This window comes from Carcharhinus amblyrhynchos, chromosome 12, assembly GCF_965287045.1.
Source record: "Carcharhinus amblyrhynchos chromosome 12, sCarAmb.v2.hapA, whole genome shotgun sequence".
Taxonomy (NCBI): Eukaryota; Metazoa; Chordata; class Chondrichthyes; order Carcharhiniformes; family Carcharhinidae; genus Carcharhinus; species Carcharhinus amblyrhynchos.
In genome coordinates, this window is record NC_137335.1 from 5,553,292 (window position 1) to 5,573,180 (window position 19,889).

General features: G+C 40.4%; 1 protein-coding gene across 1 annotated transcript in view; it reads left to right on the forward strand.

Annotated features, from left to right (window-relative positions):
• The first annotated feature begins 2,393 nt into the window (after positions 1-2,393).
• The window catches only part of LOC145350687 (protein sel-1 homolog 1-like), a 38,655-nt gene continuing 21,159 nt past the window's right edge, over positions 2,394-19,889 (forward strand). The window contains exons 1-8 of the mRNA XM_080199898.1: positions 2,394-2,580; positions 3,501-3,606; positions 8,794-8,956; positions 12,000-12,053; positions 14,206-14,265; positions 14,372-14,453; positions 15,489-15,643; positions 18,037-18,093. Coding sequence (XP_080056024.1) covers positions 2,394-2,580; positions 3,501-3,606; positions 8,794-8,956; positions 12,000-12,053; positions 14,206-14,265; positions 14,372-14,453; positions 15,489-15,643; positions 18,037-18,093 — 864 coding nt within the window. The remainder of the gene's footprint in view (positions 2,581-3,500; positions 3,607-8,793; positions 8,957-11,999; positions 12,054-14,205; positions 14,266-14,371; positions 14,454-15,488; positions 15,644-18,036; positions 18,094-19,889) is intronic.

The window sequence follows — 19,889 nt, forward strand, 5'->3', positions numbered from 1 at the left end:
AAAAAAGCAGTTGGCTTGTATATCTCATTTAAACCTTGACCCTCACACCTTAGAGAAAGGCTCAGCAATCTTGTGACAATTGACTGCTTTTTATTTGAAGAAATTGATCTTTAAATGAAGATATGCCACTTAGTTTAGCGTTTATTAACAGGGGGTTTGAGTTTAAGAGCTATGGGGTTATGCTGCAGCTATACCGGACCTTGGTGAGACCACAGTTGGAATATTGTGTGCAGTTCTGGTACATCACAATAAGAAGGATGTGGAAGCATTAGAGAAAGTACAGATGAGATTTAGCAGGACGCTGCCTGGTTTGGAGGGTAGGTCTTATGAGGAAAGGTTGAGGGAGCTGGGGCTTTTCTCTTTGGAGCAGAGGAGGATGAGAGGTGACTTAATAGGGGTTTATAAGATGATGAGGGGGATGGATAGAGTGGACGTGCAGAGACTATTTCCTCGGATGGATGTCGCTGTTACTAGGCATAACTATAAGGTTCATATGGGAGATATAGGAGGGATATCTGAGGTAGATTCTTTACTCAGAGTGGTTGGGGTGTGGAATGCACTGCCTGCTGTGATAGTGGAGTAGGACACTTTAGAAACTTTCAAGCAGTTATTGGATAGGCACATGGAGCGCACCAGAATGATAGGGAGTGGGATAGCTTGATCTTGGGTTTGGACATAGCTCAGCACAAGATCGAGGGCCGAAGGGCCTGTACTGTGCTGTGCAGTTCTATGTAATTTCCCCCATATCTTTAATCCCCTCCAGACTGAAAACCCTCTGAGGTCTCTGTGCTCCTCCAATTGTAACCTCAATGCATCCCTGATTTTAATGTCTCCAACATCAGCAGCCATGATCTGAAATTCCCCCCCCTAAATTTCTCCATCTCTTTCCTCCTTTAAAATGCACTTTTAAACCTATCAATTTGACCAAGCGTTTGGTTACCTGCCCTAATATCTCCTTAGCTCATTCAGTGTGGGATTTTGCTTGATAATGTTTCTGTGAAGCACCTTGAAACCTTTCACTGCGAAAATGGCTGCATTGATGTGATATGCTGTTGTTCTTAAACAGATGTCAGATAAAATCTAAAGTGGAAAAATAGTGCATTTTAGGGAGTAAAAAAAACAGGAAATACATCCTAAATGGCAGTTTATAAAGGGAAAAGTTTGTGGGCTCATCCATATGTATTTAATAATGAGGGGATAAATAGATAAAGTCAAATGAAAACAGTTAAAAAGCATTTGAGGTATTTGTGTTCATAAAGAGGAACATAGAGTAAAAAATCAGAGCTACCGGGGCTAAAACTATAAAAACCATTGGCTAAATCACAGTTCGAATACTGTGTGCAGTTCTAGGCTTACTTTGGCAAGGATACGTAAACGTGATGACATTGTGAGATATTGATTTGTAACAATATTTGCAAAACACAAACTATTTTCACTACAATACAGAATGTTTGAAAGATGTGCTCAAAATTAAGAGGCGTTTGACTAACCAGTGGGGAACAAAAATTATTTCTGTTGGTATGTCATTAACGAGGCGGCATGAATTTAAAATTGCCAACAAAAGAATAAAGGAATTGGTTCCAGGAGATTTTTCCACTTAGAGGGTTGTTAAGATATGGAATTCAATTATAGAAGAAGAATCTATAACAACTTTTAAAAGGAAGATGGATATATATTTGACAAATATAAATGTAAAATGGCTTGGGAGAGAGCTAATGAATGGGAATGAGTGAATGGCTCTTTCAGAGAACCAGTTCAGGCGTGGTAGGCAGAATCCCTGCCCAGTTTGATGAAATCCCTGGATTGCAATCTCTGTTCTCTGTGGATTTATTGCCAACAGCAGAGACACTGCAATTTGTCATATCCCAGGATATGGAAACATTTTCAAGAGCTCTTAGTGCTGATTACTATCCAGTGAACCTTACTGGAAAGTGCACATGCCAAGAGTTATTGCTACTTGCGTCAAGGCACTGACAAGCTACTGTATCTGTTGGACTGCATTCTCTGCATGTGTTATGAGAGAGCGCCAGTTTAAGTTGAGAGGGGGGTAAGTTTCGGGGAGACGTGCAGAGAAAACATTTCACACAAAGGATGGTGAGTGCCTGGAATGCACTGCCTGTGAAGGTGGTGGAAGCAGGCATGTTAGCGACACTCGAGACATGTCTTGACAGTCACGTGAACAGGAGGTGAGCAAGGATAGAAACTGCATATCAGTGCAAGCTTGGTGGGCCAAAGGGCCTGTTCCTGTGCTGTATTGTCCTTTGTTAGTAACTCCTAGAGATGGTGTGAGGGAAAAATCTGCCCCTCTCTCCCCCTCTTTTTAAAAAAAAGTACGTTCATCATCAGTTTTATCAATGTGAAAATCAATCCCAAATAACTCTGCATTTCAGGACATGGAAGATGAAAATTATGAATTACAATTGGAGGAAATATTAAAACAAAATCATGTTACCAGTGAGTCAGAAGTCAGCAAGTCAACGACAGTCCAGCAAAAGCAGCCTTCACCCAGTGAAAAAGAAAATAAGGATAGTGAGCAAAAATTGCAAAAGACAAATAATGGTTCAAAAGAGATTTTTCAAGGTAAGAAAACTGTACAGCAGTAAAACGGGGCAGGAAGAATCAAAGAATCCAAGTTAATTTATACAAAAAACAGACAAGACTGAGCTTAACAAACATCTCAAGGTTTCAGGTGTTTCTCAGATTGTATCTCTTTCAGCATTGTCAACACCAGTTTATAAGATTGTGATGAAATGGAGAACAAGTGGTTCTCAATGCTTTACTAATGCTACTATCTGTCCACTTACTAGTGGAGAGGGGGATAAATTTACCTCCAAGAACATTATAGAATAGAGTGGTTACACAGCACAGAAGGAGGCTATTCGGCCTGTCATGTCCATTCTGGCTATCCGCAACAGCAACTCTCAGTTGTTTTCCTTTCAGGTTGCTATCCAATTCCTTTTCTTCCAGTACACACTCAAGCAGTGTATTCCACATCCTAACCACTCACTGCATGTGAAAAAATGTTTCCTCATGTCAGTGTTGAATCTTTTGCCAACCCCCTGAAATCTGATTCTCAATGTGAAAGATGACCAGACCTAAAACATTGGACTGGATTTCACAGAAACTCTCCCCACAACTGCCACATTTGAAGGGTGCGCATAAAATGCAGTCCAAAGCCTTCCCACCAACCTGCACGAGTGTGCGTTGCTTTGTCCTGCATCCGCCTTCACCTTCAATAATGTGTGATTGTTGGTATTAATATCACTATCAATGGCAGGAATAAAATTTAGCATTATATAACTCAGTATAAGCAGTATTTCATAAGGTCAAAGCTATTGTGACAATGACTTAAATTGAAAATAATTCTCTGGTTCATGTCAAATAGCACAGAATTATTGGTAGATTGGCACATTACCTTATTGCTCAGTGTGCACAAAATATTGCAGCAGTTGTTCAAGCATTTTCAGTACTAAACACCTGTGACATTTTGGACATAACAGACCAACAAGAGACAGTGACAAGCAGGCAAGCAGAGGAAATGGAAGAATTCTATCAGAATGGCACCAAACTCCTGAAAAGGTCAAGAGATAAGAAGTTGAGGAAGGAGTGAGTATAAATAAATAAAATCTGAGTTGTGGATGCGTTTTGTGCTCAAATGCAGTAGGTTCCAACATTGTACACTTTTTTCCATGGTTTTTAAGGGTCCAGTATTCCCGAGCAGCTATCGTATGAGAACAACGAGCAGTCCTTATCTTCATTAACCAACAAACTGTGCCTAAAATTTCCAGCATTTAGAGTATAACAATGTCTTTTTTTTCTCTCAAATCCTGTGGAAGAACCTTGTCTACTGCAGTTTTGTAAGCTGTCCCTTTCTTGTTCAATAGCTGGCCAATGAAGACGATAGGTGGCTGGCTGATTGCTCCCTGGATTTATTGAGAATCATGCTATAATACCATCTCTTTTACTCTAGCTACACAAAGCCCATTTTCAGTGAGTGCTGATACCAATCTGTCCTAAAAACCTCCAGGTATCCCATCAGCCTGGTACCGGTGCCCCTTTATTTCCTCCCAATATTACATAGAATCTCCACAGTGCAGAAGAAGGCCATTTGATCCATTGTGAATGCACCAACTCTCCGACAGAGCACCTTACCAAGTCACTGTTCCCATGTACTTACCCAGCTAATCCTCCTAACCTACACATCTTTGGATGCGATTTATCATGGCCAATCCATCTAAACTGCACAACTTTGGACTGTGGGAGGAAACTAGAGCACATGGAGGAAACCCACCCAGACATGGGAAGGATGTGCAAACTCCACATAGACAGTCACCCAAGGCCGGTTTTGCACCTGGCACTGTGAAGCAGCACTGCTGTCCACTGTGTCACCGTGCCCTGCTTTCTTGAGCTGTATGCCTGTTGCATTGGGAACGTTTTCTCTATACAGTGGCCATCCATTGGCCCTGTCAAGAAAAACACACTCAAACCAGTAAACTATATAGATAAGCATTCACCTGATGAGGTTTGCCCCAGTGCAAATATTGTTCACACAAACGTACAAATTAGGAGCAGGTGTAGGCCATTCGCCCCCTCAAGCCAGCTCCATCATTCATAAGATCATTGCTGATCTGATAGTTTTCCTCTTTTAAGGCCACAATCATGTGGGACGAGGGACTCTGATTAGCACAGGGGATCCAAGAGGAGGCAACCTTCCTTTTCATCACCCCTTTGACTGACCAGCTGCCCAAGAGGCCAAATGTGAGTGTAGGCCCCTCCTGCTGCCTGAGTGGTGGGCTAAGACCCTTAAGTGGTCATTAATTGCCCAGACGTCTATAAATTTCCCTTCCATCCCACCTCAGTCATCCATTTAGCTGCAACCTTGCAGACCCACGGGATGCATGCTGATGATCTGATTCATCGGTTAGTTTGTTTGGCATTTTTATTAAGTCCCTGGGACTCAGTGCCATGCACTGATCAAAATCACTGGGGCATCCTACTTAGAACCATGAATGGTCTGTAAAAACCTTGGGGAAAAAGAATCTTATAGATTATTCAGAAATCCATCATTTAATGTTGTTTACAGGGAGCGATTCCAGAAGATGGATTTCTGAATAATCTGTAAGTTTTTTTTCAAGCTCTTTATCAAGCATTTCTCTGTAAGGACAGTCATGAACTTTCTGTAACCTTTCAAATTTCTGCTTGCGTTTCTAACATCGAATCATTAGTCATGCGAATCACTCACTTTGTAGAGTCATTATCCGCACTTACCACCAGATCAACACAAAGTGAATCCTTCACCACGAAGCGATGATAGCAAATTTTCCCTTTTATATTCCTTTATCCTGCTTGCTGAATAACACAAAAGCCCTGAAGGATCTGCCTGTCACGCTGCTTTAAAGTGGAGAATAATATTTGGTTTGCAAAAATTATTATGCCTGTAGTAAAGCATTCTGATCAGCTGAACCCTGAGTCGCCAGTCCCAAAGTTGCTCAGCCTTTGTCAAACCAAATGCTGGATAGTTTCCTTTTGTTCAGCCTTGTGCTTGCACAAAACCTCTTGAATCTGGCTCTAATGTTTCCTTTTAATTTTGTTTTCATGTTGACGCTGCTTTGAGGAGAATATAACTGAACTTTGGTATGAAACTGTCTCATTTCTAAACCAGCAATTAACATAAATTAACAATTTGAACAATGTTCAGTAAATACTATTGGAGTGGCTGTTTTGTTTCCATACTAACCCCTTTACATTGGCCTAAAACCAAGATTCATATCATAATAAATGTGAATTTTGCATAGAATCTCCACAGTGCAGTAAGACGCCATTTGGCCCATGCACTGACTCTCTGACAGAGCATCTTTCATAGGCCCTATCCCCATAACCCTAAGTAGTTATCCTATTAATCTTGGGATACCGATGGGCAATTTACCATGGAGGATCCACCTAACCTGCTCATCTTTCATGAGTGTGGGAGTAAACTGGAGTGTCCGGAGGAAACCCATGCAGACATGGGGAGAATGTGCAAACTCCACACAGACAGTCACCCAAGGCCGGAATTGAATCCAAGTTCCTGGCACTGTGAGATAGCAGTGCTAACCACTGTGCTTTCATGCCTATCTTGTGTAACTTTGGCATGTTTCGAAATTTTGTAATTCAAAGTAACCTTTGTGATCTACATAGTAACACTTTACAATAAGAACAATATTTACACATTCAGATTATATCTTGTGTTGTCGTAGAATAACTTTCTAAATGAATTCTTAAAATCTGCTTTAAAAACATTCTTGTTTTATGTTATCGTCAGACATATTAATGGTAAAGAAAGATAACTCACAGACGGACACAGATAATCCATTAGGTTCTTATAGCTTTATACCTAAAGATTCTTAGATTGGTTAATGTTCTATGTTAGGGAAAATAAAATAGTAATAAAATAGATGTAATAAGTTGATTAAAAAACATTGGAATGTTGTAACTCAATTTGGACATTTGATATCATAAAATATGAAAATAAAAGGACAGCACAGTGGTTCAATGGTTAGCATGGCTACTTCAGATCCTCCAAAGATGTGAAGGTTAGGTGGATTAGCCATGCTAAATATGTGGGGTTACAGGGATAGGGCTGGGGAGAGGGCCTTGGTAAGATACTCTGTCAAAGAGTCGGTGCAGACTCGATGAGCCAAATGGCCTCTTCTGCACTGAAGAAGATCAATGAACTATTTACATGGCTATATCATGTCTGTATAGTAAACATACTGAGGCACATGTATTTCAAATAAGTGTTGGAAAATTCTTACATCAATAAAAGCTTACTATCTGCAAAACTTGACTTCCTTTTGCCATGTTTGTGTCACACTTTTTGTCCATTTATTTCCAGTACAAATTCCTGTGTCCACAATGTTAACTGTCTACATAATCTTGTTATGCCATTCCGCCTTTGGTATTGTAGCATCTCAGTGTGTGTGTCATAGCTTCTCAATCTGCATTAAAGCTGCTGTGCTGCAACGAATTCTATTTCTCTGTTTTCCAATTTACCATCTTTTTGCTGGCTAACAATAATCAACAATATGAAAGCAAAGAATAATACCAGAAAAATAATGACAGCTTGCACAACTTTAAAACGGGGACTGAATTACCACTGATTTACAAAGATGTTACCAGGACTGGAAGGTTTGAATTTTAAGGAGAGGCTAGATAGGTAGCAACTTTTTCCCCTGGAGTGAGGAGGATGAGGAGTGACCGTCATAAAGACTTATAAAATCATGAGGGGCATAGTGAATAGCCAAGGTCTTTCCCCTAGGGTTGGGAAAGTCCAAAACTCGAGGGCGTAGATTTGAGGTGAGAGGGAAAGATTCATAACGGGCCAAAGGGGCAACTTTTTCACCCAGTGAGTTGTGCGTGTATGAAATGAACTGCCAGAGGAGGTTGTAGAAATGGATACGATTACAACATTGAAAAGACATTTGGACAGACACATGGATGGGAAAGGTTTGGAGGAATATGGGCCAAATGCAGGCAAATGGGACTAGTTCAGTTTAGGAAACCTGATAGGCATAGGTGAGTTGGACCAAAGGGCCATTTCTGTGCTGTGTTCCACTCTGTATTAAGCATTCCCCCACTCTGGCATGGCAGTCTATGCCACATTTGCTGCAGAGGAAGCAGTGGGCTGGGAAAATGGAGGATTCACTGCCATCTGAGCCATAAGGTCAAGGGTTGAGTTCCAGTGGCCATGGAAGGAGCATTCACACAGCTCAAACTTTCACAAATGCAATGCCATACATGAGTGATGAGTTCTATGATCACTTAAAGTTTACATTAATAACCAAATTATTAAGAAGTGAAGTTTCTTATCGTGTGAATCTTCTGATCCATGGTGCTGTGGATCATATTAACAGTCAGTCCACAGGCATTCTCATTTCATCAACATGCAGTCTCCAATATCTTGATTTGATTTATTATTGTCACATGTATTGGGATACAGTGAAAAGTATTGTTTCTTGCGTGCTATACACAAAACATACCGTTCATAGAGAAGGAGAGGCGAGAGTACAGAATGTAGTGTTTCAGTCATAGCTAGGGTGTAGCAAAAGAACAACTATTGCAAGGTAGGTTCATTCAAATGTCTGACAGCACCAGGGAGGAAGCTGTTCTTGAGTCGGTTGGTACATGACCTCAGACTTTTGTATCTCTTTCCCGACGGAAGAAGGTGGAAGAGAATATGTCTGGGGTGCATAGGGTCGTTAGTGGGGATGGTGGGACTGATGTATGAGGAGAGATTAACTAGGTTAGGATTGTTTTCGCTGGAGTTCAGATGAAAGAGGAGGGATCGCGTAGAGACTTATAAAATTCGAACAGGATTAGACAGGATAGATGCAGGAAGGATATTCCCAACGGTAGGGTGCCCAGAACCAGGGGTCATGGTCTAAGAATTCAGGTTAGACCATTTAGCATGGAGGTGAGGAGACATTTCTTCACCCAAAGGGTGGTGAGCCTGTAGAATTCATTATCACAGGAAATTGTTAATGTTAAAACATTAAATGTATTCAACAGGCGGCTGGATATAGCACTTGGGGCAAATGGGATCAAAGGTTATGGGGAGAAAGCAGGATTAGGCTATTGAGTTGGACAACCAGTATTGATTGTAATGAATGGCAGAGCAGGCTCGAAGGGTCAAATGGCCTCTTCCTGCTCCTATCTTCTATGTTTCTATATAGCAGAGAATTAAATACAGCAGTATCTGGAAATGTTTAAAATACAAATTTCTTGCTTCTAAAACTTATTCCTGTTTTTAAATAGAGGTTATAAGCTACTGGTGAAAGCAGCTGACTTCGGAAGTACGAAAGCCATGGAACGAATAGCCTTTGCCTTATTGTTTGGTGACCAACTGCCCCAAAATGTTACAGCAGCTAAAGATCTCTTTGAGGCCTTGGCAGAAAATGGCTCGCATAAAGCCCAAACTGTGAGCTCCTTAAGAATGGATTTAACATGTAAATAATATGATAAAACATATAAAATAAACCAAATACTGCAAATGCTGGAATCTGAAACACACAGAGTGCTGGAAAAGCTCAGCAGGTCTGGCAGTATCTGCAGGGTGAGAGAACAGAGTGTTCCGATGGACGTTGCCAGAACTGCTGAGTTTTTCCAACAAATGGAATGCTGGCTTTTATTTCAAGAAGGCTATATTAGAAAAGTAAAGTGTCGCTGCAATTGAACAATGTACCAGGGAAGTCACATTTAGAATACTGTGATTAAAAACAAATTACTGTGGATGCTGGAATCTGAAACAACAGCAGAAAATGCTGGGAAGTCTCAATAGGCCTGACAGCATCTGTGGAGAGAGAATAGAGTCAATGTTTTAAGTCTGGATAACTCATCTAGACTCAACGTTGGTTCTATTCTCTCTCCATTAATGCTGTCAGACTTGCTGGGATTTTCCAGCATTTTCTGTTTTTGTTTTAGAATACTGTGTACAGTTCCTCATTTAAGGAAAGATATATTATCATTGAAGGCAGTACAGAGAAGGTTTATTAGGACAATCCCATAAGATCATAAGATATAGGAGCATAAGTAGGCCATTCAGCCCATCGAGTCTGCCCCAACATTCAGTTGTGACTGATACGTTTCTCAACTCCATTCTTCCGCCTTTTGCCCGTAACCTTTGATCTCCTTTTCAATCAAGAACCTATCTCTGTCTTAAATATACTCAATGACCTGGCCTCCACAGCCTTCTGTGGCAATGAATTCAACAGATTCACCGCCCTCTGGATGAAGAAATTCCTCCTTATCTCAGGTATGGAGGGATGCCATGAGGAAAGATTGGACAGGTTAGTTCTGTACTCCTTGGAGTTCAGAAGAATGAGAGGTGATTTGATTGAAACATCTAAGATTCTTAGGGGGTTAGAGAGGGTAAATGTTTGGAGGGTTTTTCCATTCATGAGAGAGTGTAGAACCAGTGGGAATAGTCACAGATTAAGGGTCTGCTTTATTTAAGATGGATTAGAGGAAGAATTTCTTCTCTCAAAGAGAATCATTAGAATTCTTTATCCTGGGAAGCTGTGGAAATTGAGTCCTTGAATATTTTTAAGGCTGTGGCCAATAGTTTTTAGTCAGTAGAGAAATTAAGGATTACAAAGAGAAAGCAGAAAAGTGGATTTAGTGAGTGTTAGGTACACCATAAACTTATTAAAAGGCAGAGCAGGTTCGAAGGGCTGAATGGCCTACTCCTGTTCCTATTTCTTATGGTCTTCTCTGCATGATAAAATTTATAGTTGATCATTTATGTTGAACTTCCAAAACTGAACTATCTTTGGAAGGACTTACCATTATCGATAATATCTTGGTATAGGCTTCCTCAAATAGCGCTCAGGAAAATGATTTGATTTGGTAAACAGATGTTGCATCATAGTTTTGCTCCATTTAAAAAAAATAAAATAATTGTTCAATTTAAACAAAAGAATATCAGTATTCCTGACCATTTAAGGTTGAGATTTAATTTGACCTTGCCTTCATGGAACTTTTTCAATATTTAACCTGGTGAATCAAAGGACTTGTAATATATTCCTCCCTCATTTGAAGAATTATTGTCTGCTTCAACCATCAATATGTGTACATATTGATTCCAACCAAGAAGTTTGACTGTGTTGCAAGTGATATTCAGCAACCAGCTACTAGATAGTATTCAAGAAGAATTAGGACATGTTGCGTTGCCTTTCAATTTTATTTTTTCCCTTCTCTCCATGAAGGAATGATTTAACTTCATTCAACAAGAACAGCTTGTCTTTACACTTTGTTTAACATAATAAAATGTCACAAGATGTTGCCCAAGGATATTATAAAACAAAATATAAACATTGAGCCATGTAAGGAGATATATGGGCAGATGGTCAAAAATTTAGTCAAAGAGGTATGTTTTAAGGAGCATCTTGAAGGAAGAATGAGAGGCAGGGAGCTTTAAGGAGGTGATTGCAGAGCTTAGGGCCCAGGCAGCTGAAGGTACAATCACCAATGGCAAAGCGACTAAAATCAGGGACGTTCTAGAGGCCAGAATTGGAGGAGTGGAAGAATCTCCAAACACTGTAACATTCCAGCCATTCACGCAATCAGGATTTTCCCATTCCATTGTAGTGAACAGAGATTTGGCTGGGAGCAAAATTCTCCAATCTTGCTGCAGCAGGAATATGGCACAAATGGCCGGTAAAATTGTGCCCTCTGGCTGAGAATTGTGTGGCGGTAATAACCCAAAGCCCACATCATAGAATCTGCCCGTTGAAGTGGTGGAGGCTACCTCGCTAAATATATTTAAGTCACACATAGATAGGTTTTTGACAGACAAGGGAATTAAGGGTTATGAGGACAAAGTGGGAAAGTGAAACTGATCCACTTCAGATCAGCCATGATCTTGTTGAATGGGGGGGCAGGCTCGAGGGGCTAGATGGCCTACTCCTGCTCCTATTTCTTATGTTCTTATGTTCTTAATCCCAACAGTGCAGAAGGAGGCCATTCAGTCCATTGAGTCTGCACCAACCACAATCCTACCACAACACATTGCAAGTGTTAGATTGCTCATAAACAGTTCCTTTTTATCTTTCTACCATAGAAAATTATGCCACAGATAATGGCCCTGATTTTACTGGCATGGTCGCCCTGAAATTGGGGCAAGCGAGGCTCACAGAGCAGCACTCCCTGTTAGCCTCGGGCGTGATCTTACAAACCTTGGGCAGCCGTGCAGTAAAATCAGGGCCAATGTTTTGAATAGGTATTTCAATATACTAATTTTTTTTAATTGGGATTTCATTTATCTGTTTCTTATTGTTTGTTATCAAATTAGCATTATTTCAAAGAGATAGACACAAATATTTTTCATGTGATGAATAGTTTGTTAAATTAACGTTGCATTAGTAATCGATCTCTTCATGAATGCTTAAGGTGGAATAATGTGGGTCTAAATGCTGTGAATATTTTTGAAGGTTTTAAACATGTATTTTTTGGGCTTTTGTTAGGCATTAGGATTCATGCATGCCACCGGTATTGGTGTGGGTTTTAACCAACCTAAGGTAAGAAAGTATCGGTAGTGTCATTTTATGCAGTAATTACATCAAAAGGAAGATAACTCGTTCTACTGCTGGTGAGTTGACTGAAGATGACGTGATGCTAAAACACCTTCAATGTATTCAGAACAAATGTCGCATTAGTTGAGAATATTACAATGCATTCAGCTACTGCTCCTAATGTTCTTCAATCCAACAAGATCTAACGTGACAACCTTTGCTGGATCCTGCATTGCCATTTTTTAGTCTCTATTTCTAATGTAGAGATTGGACATCGCAGCTATTGTTCTGGTTTAAGAAGCCTTGAGCAATGTGCATGTTTTGAATGAAGAATCAAATTGTTGTCAATCAGAGGTTGAGGTTGTTTAAGTGAGCCAACCAGACAAGCCACTAATCTTTTAACAGCGACTTTGCCTTCAGGGGCAATATAGTAATACTTTTGACAGGACTAATAATCACAAGACATGCCACACAACTTGATCGCACACTGTCACTTGGATTCACAAGAGACAAAAATAAAATGACAAATGAAATTCTGCTGAAAACTTAAGTATCAAGTAATAATTTTCTTAAAAGTCAAAATGAGCTGTTAAAAGAGTACATTGCGGAACCTGTCAGTGTGGTCCATTTTGGAATGAAAGGCATAGACAGGTGTAGGCGAGTAATCTTTCAAACTAATTTCAGACAGCGAGACAAATTAAGTGATGAATCAATGCAGTAGCATTCTCTGAAATACCAAAGAATGCCAATATGCATTCAGAAACAGGCACAGACAAACGATACCGATGTATGGCTCAGGGTTTAGTATTGGGAGCAAGTAAAGAAAGACTTGCAATTCCACAGTGCCTTCACGGACATTGGATGGCTCAAAGTGCATTGGAGCCAATTAAGTACTTCTAAAGTACAGTAACTGGGGTGAATTTTCCTATTCCGTCCACTGCGGGCATTGTATCAGATGAGGAGTGGAACATGGAAAGGTCCATTCACCTCAGATGAGGTTTTCCAGTTTTGGAGCGAATGCATCTGGAAAATCCCATCCACTATTATAATGTAGGAAACACAGCAGCTAAACAATGTGATAATGACCAGATAATCTAGTTATGTGGTGACAGTTGAAGGAATTAGTCATTAAGAAAAAAGCAAATTACTGTGAATACTGGAATCTGAAACCGAAGAAGAAAATGCTGGAAAATCTCAGCAGGTCTGGCAGCATCTGTAAGGAGAGAAGAGCTGATGTTTCGAGTGCAGATGACCCTTTGTCAAAGCTTTCTGTCCTTATGTATGTTGCCAGAGCTGCTGAGTTTTTTCAGCGTTTTCTCTTTTGGGAGGAATTGGTCATTAACCAAGAAGCAGAGGGGCTGCTAAAAGAAGAGCAAGATAACTTGTTTTGTCTGTGATTCATGTCACATGAATTAATTTTATCACAATCCATTTTATTACAGGTGTAACATTCTTGTTGTTTTAAGAAAGCACCCTCTGACACCTTGCAACCAAAGGTGCAGATTCAGAAATAGATGACTTGTAACTCATTGTTTAAACAGATCACTAAAATATATCTATGTGACACTAGATTTAAACTACCCGAGGACTTGGCTGATCATAATGCTCTTGTGAGTTCATCACTAGTTTATGTGTTAGATCGTGATGTAGTTTGGACTCGATGATAAGTCTATTATTTTACATTCCATCATGGAAGGTGACAGTGGTACAAAAACACATATTTGACGACAAGCATGTGATACTATCATTGTAAATCTGCATGTGATGGTTACCATTAAAACAAATGATCATAAACAGGAGCAGACCATGTGGGTCCCTCAAAGCTGCTTCACCATTGGATCATTGCTGACCCTTAATCTCAACTCCACTTTCCCACCCAATCCATGTAGCCCTTGATTATCTTAAAGTCCAAAATACCTCTCAGTCTTAACCCTGAATACACATCATTAGAGCATCGACAGACCTCAACAGCCAATCCTTTGAGTGAAGACATTTCTCTTCACCTGACATCTAAAATAGCTGTCTCCTTAACTCTTATACATTGTGAATCTCACTAATTCATTACTAATGTATGATAGAATTATTTTGTTAGCATTGAGGCTAGATTTTTATGGGCATATTTTTGTATTCAAGAAACTTTGCTACAAATATTTTTCAGGCACTGGTATATTATACATTTGCAGCATTGGGTGGAAACTTTATAGCACACATGATTCTGGTAGGTGTATTAATTGAATCATTTCAATTTGTGTAGTTATATTAAATTATCAATAGCTGATCATTATTAAGAACAGTGTTATATATAATGTTTTATCTTTCAACAGGGCTACAGGTATCTTAATGGTATTAATCTGCCACAGCACTGTGAAGCAGCTCTTGTTCATTACAAAACTGCAGCAAAATACGGTAATCATCTTTGAATTTGAATAGGGAAAATATTAGTTGTCCTTCAAGAGGCAGAAGTTATCAATGCAAAATCTGCATTGTTTAAGTAGTTTTCAGACTGTATATGCTATAATAATCCAGGGATTTACCTTTTCAATGTTCCTGCAGTTCTGCAAATACAGTGTACTTATTGTTGTGACATATCACCTTACACAGTTAGTAATGGGTGGGGGGCATCATCTGCTACACCACTGTAGGAAAGAAAGAGGTGAAGAAATGAAACATTCCTTTATCAGTGCACAAAGGGTAACAAACCTCACTCGCATATTATGGAAGGAGATTACAGAGATTGAGGGGGGCAAAGCCATGGAGTAGTTTGAAAACAAAGGGCAATAATTTTAAATTCAAGGAGTAACCACAGTGGTTAGCACTGCTGCCTTACAGCATCAGGGACCCGGGTTCGATTCCCGGCTTGGGTCACTGTTTGTGCGGAGATTCTCCCTGCGTCTGCCTAGGTTTCCTCCGGGTGCTGCGGTTTCCTCCCACGGTTTGAAAGACACGCTGGTTAGGTGCATTAGCCATGCTAAATTCTCCCTCAGTGTATTCGAACAGGCGCCAGAGTGTGGCGACTAGGAGATTTTTTCAGTAATGTCTTGGAGTGTTAATGTAAGCCTACTTGTGACACTAACAAACTTTAACCGGACTGGGAGCCAGTGTGAGCATGAGCTAGATTTTTTTTATGAATTAGTATACGAGCAACAGGAAGGTCAGACACATTTGTGTATTATTGATTTGAGATGTCATGGGGTGAGCTGAACATCACTTTGAGTGCTTCCTGAGCATCAGTCCTAAATCTCACTCCAATCAATTTCTTGATACTGACATTCTCGCTGTATAAACTTGTGTTAATACCAATTCAAATTACATTTTGCAGCCTTCAGTTGGTTATTTTTCAAGTGTTAATGCAAAATGCTTCCCTCTTCTGATATATTTTAGATTAGCAAAGAGGATGTCACCTCATAAAATAGTTAACTCTTGCTTCTTCCACTCAAACAGTGGCCGATAATGTTGCCCTCAGTGGAGAAATTCTAACTGAAAAAGTTAGATTGACGGAAAGAGCTGAAAACCTTAGCTCCAATGGTGAAATCATGGATTTAGACCTGTATCAGTACTACCAGTTTATAGCAGAGAAAGGAGATCTTCAGTCACAGGTATGAATCCGCACCTCCCTTCTCCTTTTAATTTTTTTTTAACAACAGCAATTTATTAAGCAGATGCCGCCAAACATGTTGAATAGTTAATTTCAAATTTTGCAGATTTAATTTTTTTTCTGTTAGGAGTCTACAAAATGTTTAGGGGGAAGGACAGGGTGGTTAAGGATAAATTGTTTGCACTGTTTGAAGGCTCCAGAACCAGGGGCCATAATCTAAAAATTAGGGCCCAGCCATTCAGGAGAGATGTTCGAAAACATTTCTACATGTAGAGAGTGGGGGAGCTTTGGAACTCTCTTCCTCAAATGGCGGACGATGCTGGCTCAATTGTTAGGTTTAGGCCTGAGGTAGACAATTTTTTATTGAGTAGGGGTATCAAGGGATATGGGCCTAGGGCAGGTACGTGGAGTTAGGGCACAGATCAACCATGATCTTACTGAATGGCACAGCAGGTTCAATGGGCTGAATGGCCCACTCCTGTTCCGATGTAAGTTTGTATTGAGACTGACTTGAAAAGACTCCAGCAGACATGCTTTTGGAATTTTTTTTTCATTTGTGGGGGTTGGGTGTCACTGGCTGGTCGGCATTTATTGCCCAAGCCTAGTTGCCCTTAGAGGGCAGTTGAGAGTCAACCACATTGCTGTGGCTCTGGAGTCATATGTAAGCCAGACAGGGTAAGGACGGCAGATTCCTTTCTCAAAAGGACATTATTGAACCAGATAGGTTTTTTCAACAATGGTTTTCACATTCTCATTTCTGTTTTTCCATATTAAACTTTTGTTGTAACCCCTTCATTATTTTCATGGAATGCTTACAACACTGAAGACCATTTGGCCCATCACATCCCTGTCAGCTCTCTTGAGAGCAATTCAGCTAGTCCCATTCCCTTAAAATAAGTTTAAATGTTAATATTGGTCAACACTCTTAATTGAATTTGTTTATACGTATAAATTACACAATAAATTAGTTGTGCATGAAAGAGCTTTAGTTTTTAATTGGTTGGGTAAATTTTATATACTGACTTTCATAAAAGGTCTAGGATGTGTTTTCAGCAATGTGTATTGTGTAAGGTTTGTTCCAATAGCAGATATTTCATTCCTGTGATGGAATACTCTGCTGGATGAGTGCAACTCAAGAAACTCGACACCATGCAGGAAAAAGCAGTCCATTTGATTGGCATCTCAACTACCACCTTAAACATTTGTTCCCTCTACCATCAACACACAGTGTCAGCTGTGTGCACTATCTATAAGATTCACTGTAGCAACTCACTCAGACTCCTTTGACACTGGGCGGCACGGTAGCACAGTGTTTAGCGCTGCTGCTTCACAGCTTCAGAGACCTGGGTTCAATTCCCAACTTGGGTCACTGTCTGTGTGGGGTTTACACATTCTCTTCGTGTCTGCGTGAGTTTTCTCCGAGTGCCCCGGTTTCCTCCCACAGTCCAAGGTGTGCGGGTTAGGTTGATTGGCCATGCTAAAATTGCCCCTTATTGTCATGAGATGCATAGGCTAGAGGGATTAGTGGGCAAAATATGTAGGGATGTGGAGGTAGGGCCTGGGTGGGATTGTGCTCAGTGCAAGCTGGATGGGCCGAATGGCCTCTTTCTGTAGTGTAGGGTTTCTATGATTTCTATGATTCTGTGACAATATTTTCTAAACCCGTGACCGCTATCATCTGGAACAAAAAGGGCAATGGATGAATGGACCACAAGTTCCCCTTTGAGCCACACACCATCCTGACTTGAAAATAAGTAGCGTGATAGTATTTTCCCTGGAGAGCCATAGTAATGCTCTAGGGATCCAGATCAAATCACACCATAATGATGACCATGAAATAATTCTCAATAGTCGTGAAAACCCATCTGGTTCACTAGTCTCCTTTTAAGGAAGGAAATCTGCCATCCTTACCTGGTCTGGCTTACATGTGACTCCAGAGCCACAATAAAGTAGTTGACTTGTAAATGTCCTCTGGAAAGCCCAACAAGCCACTCAATTCAAGGGCAATTAGAGATGAGCAATAAATGCTGGCACAGCCGGCGATGCCCACATCCCATGAATGAATGAAATAAAGTTACCGTTGTTTCACTTTCGCTGAGTCAAAATCCTGAAATCCCCTTCCTAACAGCACAGTGGGTGTATCTACAACAGATGGCCTGCCGCGGTTCAAGAAGGCAGCTCACCACCGCCTTCTTGAGTGCAATCAGGCAAGGGCAACAGATGTTGCTTAGCCAGCACTACCCACATCCTGTAAAAGAACTTAAAGAAAGAAAAGCCTTGTACATTGACTATTAAGAAACAAGTACTAAATTAGTGAAATTATTTATTTTTTATTTCTTCAGATTAGTGATGTTTGTGGCTATCTGAAATTGTTTTAAAAAAATTGTCTCTTAGGTTGGCCTTGGTCAGCTACATCTAACAGGAGGCAAAGGAATTGAACAGGACTACGAAGTAGGTGTACACTAAAGAAGGGTTGTTTGGAAGCTGTGGTATAGGTGGATGGAAACCAAAGAAAATTGCAAATGTATATGAGAGTCAGTAAAGATACATTTCAAAAGAAAAGCAATTCATAAGTTCTGGATCAGTGCAAAATGAAAATCAGTGCTGAAATATGAATCACAATTTTAAAATTTTGGTTCTCTTTTATGGTGGCACAGTAGTTAGCACTGTTGCCTCACAGCTCCAGGGACCCAGGTTCAATTCCCAGCTTGAGTCACTGTGTGTGGAGTTTGCACTTTCTCCTTGTGTCTGCATGGGTTTCCTCCGGGTGCTCCAGTTTTCTCCCATGGTCCAAAAATGTGCTGGTTAGGTGCATTGGCCATGGTAAATTCTCCCTCAGTGTACCCAAATAAGGGCTGGAATGTGGCAACTAGGTGATTTTCTCAGTAACTTTGTTGCAGTGTTAATGGAAGCGTACTTATGACTAATAAATAAGTAAGCTTTACATGAACTACTCCCTGTGGCAGTGGGTCCATGTTCTAGCCGCTTAAAGAAGTTTCTGTCCTGAATTCTGAATCTCTGAATGTGGGACCTTGCAGTGTTCAATGATAATGAAATCTACAACTACACACATATACATTTTTGATTGTTTTACTCTGAGCTTTTAAAAAAAACTTCACCAAAGTAATCTTTCTTCCCTTCTACACCATGATTATCCTGGATTGAGAATCCAGTGTCTGTTCTCTATTGGGAAAAATTGCCTCTTTGATGGGCTCCTGTGTTTCCCACTGGTCTGTGTCCAAAAGCTCATGTAGGAAATCAAGGTACAAGCCAATAACCCAAAACTCTATTACCATTTATGACCATGTTTATCTCCCTTTTAGAAAACTTTTCTAATTCATTACTGTTGACCAATTTATTGACCATCTTAGATGAAAAGTAAGAACTTACATTTATGTATCACTTTATATGCTTGACACATAAACTGTGTCAAGACAAATGAATTACTCTTGAGGAACTGGCATTTGGTCCTGTGATGAATCATGGTATTCAGCGGTTCAGGATTGAAAAGGTTAATGTGTGGACTGGAGGAACATTACTGCCCACATGGTGATGTGAGAGACACAAGTATGAGTCAAGAGGAAGAATGCTCATGGCTTAGATTGAGTAATGCCTAGTCTTGTGTATTCCATACCTAGTTATGTTTATCCAATGTACCAGTACATATATGCCTCAACAATCATTCCTTTGCCAGTCCCAACCAACATTCAACAAAATGCGGCAGCAATTTGCACACAAATCCCACAAACAGCAAATGGGAGAACTGACCAGTTAATTAGTTTTGATAGTCATTAGGCGAAGGAATCTTGGCCTAGACATCCTGCTGCTCTTTCAATATGGTTGTGGACTACTCTGCATCTCCCAGAAGAGACAGGACCTCAATGTAAGAGCTGGTTGGACTATGAAGGGAGGCTGAATAGACTGGGTCTGTACTCGGAGTTTAGAAGGATGAGGGGGGATCTTATAGAGACGTATAAGATAATGAAGGGGATGGATAGGGTAGAGGTAGAGAGATTCTTCCCGCTCAGAAAGGACAGCAGGACTAGAGGGCACAGCCTCAAGATAAGGGGGGAGCAGTTTAGAACGGAGTTGAGGAGGTCCTTCTTCACTCAAAGGGTGGTGAATCTCTGGAATTCTCTGCCCGTTGAAGTGGTGGAGGCTACCTTGCTAAATATATTTGAGACATGGGTAGATAGGTTTTTGGTAGGTAAGGGAATTAAGGGTTATGGGGAGAAAGTGGGAAAGTG